General features: G+C 36.0%; 1 protein-coding gene across 1 annotated transcript in view; it reads left to right on the top strand.

Moving 5' to 3' along the window:
* Positions 1-10,000, top strand: part of LOC144979900 (integrator complex subunit 5-like) — a 37,452-nt gene that overhangs the window by 9,684 nt on the left and 17,768 nt on the right. The window contains exons 9-13 of the mRNA XM_078927162.1: positions 972-1,063; positions 2,059-2,120; positions 3,918-4,057; positions 4,915-5,023; positions 8,723-9,027. Of these exons, the coding sequence (XP_078783288.1) occupies positions 972-1,063; positions 2,059-2,120; positions 3,918-4,057; positions 4,915-5,023; positions 8,723-9,027 (708 nt within the window). The remainder of the gene's footprint in view (positions 1-971; positions 1,064-2,058; positions 2,121-3,917; positions 4,058-4,914; positions 5,024-8,722; positions 9,028-10,000) is intronic.

Here is a 10,000-nt window from a genome sequence, read left to right as displayed (position 1 = left end):
ACACTGAACACCTAGGAAAAGACAGGATTCCTCCAAAGGCTTTTGATTTTTAAAAAAACATAGATAGCATTAGCACTGTTTTCAACTAAAGGGCTTTACAAGGGGTCCCTGACCAACAGCAACACTTAACATGTAGGACAAGACATGACGCTTGTTAGGCGAGATTACAATTATTTTTTTTCCAACTGATAGAACGCTGTTAATGGCCAGGTACTCATTTTACACCTGAGTACAGTGAGAGAATGTGAGTAAAGAGCCTCTTCCAAGGGCTCAACTATGTGCCGAGTGGGGCTCGAACCCAGGACTTTCCGATCCGAAAGTGAGTGTCATACCACAAGACCACATAGCAGCATTAGGTAACTAAGTACTCATTTTATTGAGTATGTTGAAAAAATGTTAGTATAGAGCCTTTTCCAAGAAGGACTAAATTTTGCGCCACTCACAATGGGACTCAACCCTTTGATCTACAAAGCTGGGCAATATGCAACCTGAATCTATTTCATCCGTTATAATCTTAATCCAATATTTTTCTCATCATCATCATCATCATTGCCTTTTTCACCCTGGGTCAGGGTACAGGCCACAGACAGTTTCCATCCTTCTCTATCCTGAGCTAACTTTTTAAGCTTCTATAATTCTTCTCCCTTTCAGCTTTTTCTGTTGTCCTTCATAAATTCTGTCATTGCAGAAACGTTTCGGTGGCCCAAGCTGAAAAAAAGGATTTGATTTGTCCAGCTGGGTTTCTGAAACGGTTTGAGTTTTACGGAAGGGTGTTAACCCTTCGACAACCCCCAACCTGTAGGACCAGGTGACTCAAAAAAAAAGAAGGGGGAGTCACACACCATTAGTCGCCTTTTACGATTACGACATGCTGGCTTGGCGTTGGACTATTCTTGCACCCTCTCAGTTGAGGGACCTCGTACACCACACGGGGGATATTTTTCTCACCCCACACTTTTTTTTTTTTTCAGCTTCCTGAATCTAGTTGTCCATCTAATTGGAAAAAGCAATAGCGGAGCTTTCGTCATCATCAACTTTGTGCTGACCACAGCCATCCCTCCTGGTAAAGCCTATTCCATTCCAACTTCCCTGCAATCAGCATGAAATTGCATACTTTGATTTAACAGTTTTGTTCAAAACAAACAAATATATGAAAATTGACAAGTGTATAGTAGTTGAGTAGTAGAGTCACAAGGCCCATGAAGTCCATAGTAAATCCCAATTTCTAAAGCACTAATTACTTGCTATCTATTGAAGAGGTCGCAAGTCTATTGCATCGTACTTTCCACCAAATCTAACAGACTTAGCTACCCAATCACAGCTGGGTGGACGAGGGTATCATAAAAAAAAATATCAACCTCACCTGAGATGGATTCTGTTCTCTTTACATGTGAAGTGAGTGCTCCTCCAACTGAGCCATCCTGTATGCTTAGACTGTCAAACATTTGTTCAAGAATCACCACAACGAAAGCTTTTTGACAATTGTACATATAACAGCGTGGCTCAGCAGTACGGTCTTTGCTTCGTACCCAAAAGGTACCAAGTTTGATCACCCGCCGCTGCACTGTGTGGCCTTGAGAAAGTCACCTTGCCCTAGCTCCATTTGCAGCGCTGCACTGCGGCTTACACCTGGGTTATTCCAGTCTTTCCTTGGAATAGACCCTAGAGACAAATTTCATCTGTGGGATGAATTAAGGGAATTTTATTATTTTATTATTTTATTTTATTTATTATTATTATAAAGATAAAGGGTACATACGTGACCCTTTGCCTCAAACTCGTATTATGTTGGGAGATGAACAAGATGGTGAAAAGTGATTAGAAATATGACTCTTCTGTTTTTTAAACTATTGAATAAACTATATTTCTTACCCCAATACAAGAAAATTAAGTTACCCCAAAATAGGATAGTTCCAGCTCAAAATGTGTTTATCAGCATCAGAATTACAATGATGTAATACTGTTTTGATGCGATAGGTCACATTTCTAAATAGATCTGTGATGGTGATTATTCAACCTTTTTTTTTTCTAATTGAAAGTAATTTTTATCTCTACCAGAAAAGTCATCAGGTGAAGAGGTTCCTTGTGAGGAAGTAAGGGATACTTGTTCTGAAATAATGGTAAGAGTGTCAACTCTACATTCGTTTATATTAAATGACAACCTGTTTTGGGAGGTTTTATTTTATTTTGTAAAACAATCTTTTTTCTTTTTTTTTTTTTTTTTTATAAACTAAAGACATTGTTTGCAGTTTTATTTTGTAAAACAATCTTCTTTTTTTTCTTTTTTTTTAAGAAATAAAATAAAGACGTTGTTTGCAGATTTACCAAAGCTAACAGTAAAGAATTCTTTCTGAGATCAAGGCTCGTAGAGTTTGACTGTGTCCTGAGGGAACACTGAAAAAAATTGATTGATACCAGTTGTAATTAAAAAGTATAATGAATAAGTATGGCTCTTAAAGTGAGACAATGCACAAATGTTCAACATCTCAGCCTTTTGTTTCGCCGGGTCAATTGAAAATAAGTTAAGATATGATCTGCTTGTTTTGTCTATCACCTGTTGAAAGCAGAAATGTAAATTTGTGGATTGTTTAACTTTAAGAACCATATTTACTTCTTATATTTTCGTTATATTTTGACTGGCTTGCCTAGGCATTTAAAATTTTTATTCACACTAGTTCTTTTATGCGTGAGGACAATGCTCTACTATCTGAGTTATTTGGAGTCGACTCCAAATTCAACCCGCCGCCCTATACAATTTTCCTGCTGACGATACTTTCAACTTCCAGTCCAGAACGTACTTAAAATATAACAGCTCGGAAAATGGAATCATATTTTACAATTATTCATGGACAGAATTTTAAATCAAGATATAGACTGCCAAAATTGACCATAAGAACATTTTTAAATAGAAGAGAAATTCAGATCTACCAATTTTATCTGGAAATTTCCCAATATTTCATCTCATTCTATATTTCCTTCTTGAATCTCTGTTATTGCTATTATTTTGGTTCAAGATCCTCTATTAGTTTTTTTTTTTTTTTAAATTTCATTTCTCCTTCCGGGGCGAAGTGCCGAGTGGTTAAAGCATTGCACTGTTACTTACCCAGAAGGTCCGAGGTTTGAGCCCTGCTTCAGGCACTTTCTTTTTTTTCCTTGAGCAAGAATATTAACCACCAATTTGCTCAATTGGACAACATGGGTGATTCCTGTGGACATCAGACTTCTTGTTTAATGTATTATCTATATTCCTTCGTGGAATGCCTAGGTGACGATATCTTATGATGTCGTGGCGGAAGGGCATTTTTTTTTTTTTATTGTCTCTTCATGATTTAATCTCTGTCAGGGGTGTGTTACCAGACCAAAAATCCTCTCGTACTGTTGCATTCTTTGAGCAGGTCTGGAGCATATGGTGTGCATTTTCCTCACCTTCTTCACAATCACACATAAATACCTATTAATTAGTAAAATGACCAGGTTAAAACTTAGAAAAAAAATATAAATAAATAAATGAAAAGTTCAATGTCTTTTATCAACAAGAGATGAAGTGAGTAGAAAAGTGCCAGAAGACAATAGAGAATATAACGGGGTTTGAATCTGCGACCTTATTGGTACGACAACTCCGCCTGGCCGATGAGAGCGTGACTCTACAATATGAGCTATCCACGAACACAAAAATATTCGTATCAAACTTAAGTCATTCATTCCTAGAGCTCTCTCTCACCGACTACTGGAGACTGCGGGTTCAACACACAACCATCGTGAAGTTACCTGGCCAACAGTTAAGCTTAATAGCCAATATTCTCAACACAAACTTATAACATAGAAACAATCGAGACATTGAGTATGCTCCGGTATATGGGGTGAATTTTTAATTCAGAAATGTTTTTTATCACATATTTTCAATACTTCTTTTTCAGCACATTCTTTTGTTTGAGCTTCAGCGTGGAGTGATGTCCATCAAGGTGGACGGTACTGTTCCAGAAATCCCTCTTCTGGTCGGATTGGCCAAACAAACGGATGCCTTGACTTCCTCTTTGATACACAGTAAAGGAGATAAGTGAGTAGCATCAATGGCTCAGAAGGGCAATGTCTCGTCTTGTCATGGGTGGAAAAAAAAATCTGATCCCTATGACTTGTCCTCAAGTAAGGCACTTTACACACATGATATCACCCATTTAATTCTGGTGTGAGTTCTTTGAGCTTTTATATAGCACAATATCCACTAAACATGCTCAAAGCGCTTTACAAGGGTGTGAATAAGGACCAGGATCCAGGTAGTGATGAAAAAAACGTTTATAAAGTTTTAGTCTAAAAGGATGCTTAACAGATAGCTTGTACAGTATGAAATGGAAATATGGTTCCAAATGGCCTGTTGGAGAATAAACAAAGCATTGTGAAGTGCATTTAGCGTGGTTAATCCGTGGATTAATGTTAGATAATTGTTCAGTCTTTTTTTGTTTGTTTGTATGTTGTTTTTTTTTTTGTTTTTTTTTTCAGGTATAGGGACTTGGTTTTTGTCTCCTTTTTGTGAAAATATGGTTAGTCTCTATTGATCACAAGGGTAGGGGAGGTCTTGGGCTTTAATATAAGCTTAACAATTTTTTTTTTTTAAATAAAAATTACCAGACATATTGCTTGCATGGTTAAAGTTGATCATCCTCGGTTATTATTATTAATAATAATAATAATATCTTTATTGTCTATAAAGGCAATTTTTCATTTGGTTACAGCATATACATAATATACGCAGACATAAATGAAACATAAAGTGCAAAACCACACACACACACAAACACACACTCACAGACTCACACGTAAATAGTCTTTGTGTAACCTATCTTATCTAAAAAGTATATCATCATGGTGATAAGTTATCCATAATCTTTGGTGATTTTTTTTTTTTTTCATTTCCAGGTTTGAGTCCCTGTTGAAACTGGTGACTTTCACAGGACTCCACGCCACAGAAGATGTGGCTGCCTCCATGTTGGCTCACATAGTTCTGCATGCCGAGACCCCGCAAGAGGTAAAGAATACAAAAAATAAACAAAACAAACACTTGAGCTTTTTATATATCGCAATACTGGGTGGGGTTCCCTACCTCCACAGTTGGCAGGGAGGTACTTACCGTGTCTTCTATCCCCTTATATCTGTTTTCCAACTTGCTTTCTGTCTTTGTCTTGGTGTGAGATTGCTCGGTTTTGTCCCGACCCTGGCCGGAGTCCGAGCTGGGAGGGAAACAGTCAAATGCATAGTTATTGTTTTGGGAGATGATATTTTTTTCCTTGTAAATCATCTCTCTGTTATGTGTTATTATATTTGTTATTTTTAATGTATAATGCAAGCATTTGAGTGTATTCCTCTTTGTTGGATTTTGTGCTTGTGTCTGGATGAGACTTATAGGTGATCTCAAACTAAGTGCATTGGTGGTATGCTCTTGGAATCTACATCTGATCCCTATTTGTTCCCAGTTCCCCTATGTCTTACTTTTTCTTGGGTGCTTTAATTGTAATTCTAGAACTTTTTACTATCCCATTTTCTTCCTTTTTACTGGCGCTGATATAACCTAAATGTGTTGCAAGCGCCGTAAAACCCTTTTAAAAAAAAAATATATATATATATATCGCAATATCCACTCAAAATGCTCAAAGCAATTTACAGGGGTCCCAACAAACTAAAAGCAACATTTCACATGTGGGTAAAGACATGAAGTTTGTTAGGCGCCATTACAATTTTTTTGATTTTGATAGAGAAAAAAACATGAGAGAAAGTGAGTAGAGAGCTTTTTTCAAGGACTTGACATTTTCACCACCCAGAGAGATCATATTTCAACCTATAATATTACCAGAAACATTGAAGAAGACAAGAATGAATCATGACTTAATGTTCAACTGTTCTGCCGTTTGAATTTTTAAAAAGGGGATGGAAGAACACAAGTAATGCATATTAATGCTTGGTGTTTAATCAAAATACTCACAATATCCACCAGCTGGATATAACGTACCAACACACGAACTATGTGTAACCTTGGACGTCTCTCGTCGGATTGTTAGAATTTAGTGAGAACAACTGATAAAAGTGACGTCAATTTCATTCCTTCTATACGAGTATTGACCTTTGTATCTTTTTTTGTCATTTTAATGTAAATGTTGCAGTGGTGCCAATCGTACGTTAATAAATGCGTATTCTTACGCATTTTTGCTTATAGTACACATTTTGCTAAGGAGTGTATGTATTTTAATTTTTATTATTTAAGAATTTTTAACAATCATACACTCTTTTAGTGTACTGAAACACTTCTATCTGTTTGTTGTTGCCATGGACGTTCACCTAGGGAGTTCATTATAATATTATTTGGGTGGGTCATATCAGATTTATTAGTGAATACTATTGTATGTTGTCTATAAATAGTAAGTTTATTCCTTCATTCAAATTATCAATAATAATAAAAATTGTGATTACGGTCTAATTGCCTTTCATCAAATTTAGTGCAAATTATAGTTTTTAACGGATTGTACGCATTTTTTTTTCAAAATCTTATTCATTTTGGCTCTCTGTTGTACTGTACTGTAAATAATGCCCTTCCGCCACGACATCATAAGATATCATCACCTAGGCATTCCACGAAGGAATATAGATAATACATTAAACATGGGCCAGGGTTGGCAGCACTGATGTTGCCTCGAAAGCAAGAAATATATAACAATAGTCTAATAGAATGGAAGATTCAATATGATTATTGTAAACAGATAATGTGTACCTTTCAGATTTTCCACTTTTCAAGAAAACTTGATGATTGAAACACTCTCATTCGTCTTTAATCTTTCAATCATCATGTTTTATTGACAAAGGGGAAACCCGAAATGTCCATATTATCTGTCTTCATAAATGAAGATTGAAGCTCCCATTCCATTTAACTATTGTTATTTATTTCGCTTTAATGGAAAATTTTTGTCCTACAAGTTTCAATTTCAATTTTTAACATTAGATTTCCTACATTATAATAATAATAATAATAATATGGTTTTTCCTGTAAATCAACAAGTTCAAAGCGCTTAACAGCAATGTGGCTACTTTCATTGAAACATACAACCACTCAAACATGCAATATGATACAAAGCAATATAATTCTACAGTGTTACATATTAAAAAGAAAAGTTTTAAGATGTTTTTTTAAAGAAGTCTGTCTCAATACTGTCACTGATATATTTTGGAAGGAAGTTCCAGATAAGGGGTGCCAAATATTCAAATGCATGCTCGCTAATTTCTCGAGTTATTTTTCGCTTCACAAGTATGCTGGATGAAGAAGGCCGGTCACACATTGCGTTTGTTAAAAATATGAATGCCAGTATTATTCATGTATACTTTGTGTAGTTTGTTGGGAAGGTGTCCCATTGTGTCACAAAGTCTCTAAATTATAAGCTTGATCAGTGGTTGGGTGGGTGATTGATCATGGAAACTTCTGATTCCGAAGTTGTATCCTTGGGTGAGGCACTTTACACAGATTACCCCACTCAATAAATTGGCTAGAGGCAGTGACGGATATTGTCAGATGGTTGATGTAAGGGACATAACTCTGATTTACTAGCGGATCAGTTTAAGAAAAAATATGCATAGCTGCTGTCTCGATCTATTAACCATAAACAGAAAATGAAAGTATAACTCTTTGATTTGTTGAAGAAATGAAGAATTTGCATTGAGCAGCAGTATAAAGAATCTGAATCTATAACCTTGTATATGGCTTGTATAGCCGCTGTCTCAATTTACTAACCATAAACCGAAAATGAAAGTATAACTCTTTGAGTTGTTGAAGAAATGAAGAATTTGCATTGAGCAGCAGTATAAAGAACCTGAATCTAGACCTAAACTAACATTTAATTTATATGAAGCTTGAAATCGTGATAGACCTTTTTTCTTTCAGTTTTGGATTGTTTTTTTCTCCAAAATTACCTTTTGTTAGATGCCAGTGGCAAGTCTGACACACTCTCATGGAATGTTTTCGGATTTCGCCATCACATTTTCCGATTAAACTTTTCTGTCATTTGTCTGGATTTAAAATGATGATTTAATGTTTTAACTATATTTTTTTTTTGTTATTGACTGAAGGAGGGTTTTGAGCTGGAAACATTCCGTGTTGAGTATTTTTTTCTTTGCTTTGAAGCTGTTGTTTTGTTCAGCGTCACATATATACAATCTTTGACACAGCCTTGAATATTCTCTTTTTTCCCTGGGTGGGGCTCCCAGGGAAGTACTTGCTGTGTCTTCTATGCCCCTGTGTTTGTCTTCCAATTGCTTTCTGTCTTTGCCTTGGGATGATATTACTTGGTTTTGTCCTGACCCTAGCCGGAGTTCTTGGCTGGGAGGGAAACAGTGGAATGCATAGTTAAAGTTTTGGGAGATGGTATTTTTTTCCCTTGTAAATTGTCTCTCTGTTATGAACAGTTATTTTTTTTTTCATTTTTAACATATGATTTCTAAACATTTGAGTGTATTCCTCTTAGTTGCATATTGTGCTGGTGTCTGGGTGAGACTTTTAGATAATCTCAAACTAAGTACACTGATAGTGTGCTCTTGGAATCTACATCTGTTCCCTATTTGAACAATCCCTTTTGCCTTACTTTTTCTTCAAGTCCTTTTAATTGTACATCAAGAATGTCTTTACTTTCCAATTTTATTAAGTGCCGTAAAATCCTTAAAAACAAACAAACAAATCTCTTTTTTCCAGTTGTCTACATTCTACAAACTGAAGAATGGTTTAGAAATGGGATATCCTTCCGTCGTCAAATCAGCCTTGGTCCAGATATTCCAGAAACTCGGCTCCTCCCAGCAAACGGTCCACAACACATCCACATCCACCTCCTCATCCCCCACCTCATCCTCATCATTACCATTAACAACAACATCATCGCAATCTTCACCATCGTTATTGTCTACGACTATGTCACCAATTGTGTTGAATGCCATGAAAAACTTGGAACAAATTGTAGCTGTCGAGAGGTCTAAAGTGGAGAAGAAATGTTTCAGTACAAGGTAAGAAGCAGGGTTGCCAGATTAACGTTGCAAGAAATGCTAGCTAAACGAGTAATATAAAAATGCCAAAGTTTTCCAAGCATCACTTTTTCTGTTAAAATAGAAGTGGAAATTAATCTTGATTTTCCTACCCTGCTGCCATGAGTAGTGTCTTGATTTGACAAAAATGTCACCTCATCTCACCAGTTATTGGGGAATATTTCTGTATTTCATGAAATTAGTGTCCATCTGTCTATCTGGATAAGTGAAATTAGGAGAAAAATTCCAAAATGCTGAATCAAATTTTTCAATTCCAAATGGGTTTTAAAAAACATTAAGTTTTTGGAATTTGGCATTGAAAATGCCACATTGGCAAACCTGATAAGAAGTAATAAACAGACCTGTCCCTTTCTATGAAAATTTCATAAAACTATAAATTTTTGGTTCCAATTATAGACTTGTACAATCTTTCCGTTAACAGCTTGATAATTTTACGTTCCGCCATCGTTGCAAGGGGTGTAACTGATGTAGTCCAGTGTTAACCGAATACCCTTCGGGCTGTCAGATTTTCCAACCTCCTCTTGACCACCCAATCAGGGATTCGAACCTGTTACTATTTTCACACTGTGCAGAGTGGGAGAACTTCAAGCTGTATCAAGTAATTAGGTCTTTAAAAGTGTTGCAGGTGCATCATTTAAACTTCTAAGCAAAAGAAGAGCTTCAGCTTCTTTAACTAATAAATTTCTCACCACCAGGGTTGAAAATTTCATAGAAATTTCTGACACTGGCCGTATTTTGCCATTAAATTAATTATTTTACTGAATAACTAAAATCTACAGTAATGGTTTATCAAAAAAAAAAAAAAAACGTCGGCAAATCTCTTTGACAATTCTATATAAACTGCACCATTATATCAACACAACAGTGCTTTAATCAAAGATGGATTTGGGGGTTGCGTGAGGGAGGGGGGGGGGGGGGGGGGGAACTGTATCTT

The sequence above is a fragment of the Berghia stephanieae genome, chromosome 9, assembly GCF_034508935.2.
Source record: "Berghia stephanieae isolate SIO BIC M18660-M18661 chromosome 9, UCSD_Bste_1.3, whole genome shotgun sequence".
In the NCBI taxonomy this organism is placed as follows: Eukaryota; Metazoa; Mollusca; class Gastropoda; order Nudibranchia; family Aeolidiidae; genus Berghia; species Berghia stephanieae.
This window is presented reverse-complemented; position numbering and strand designations above follow the sequence as displayed.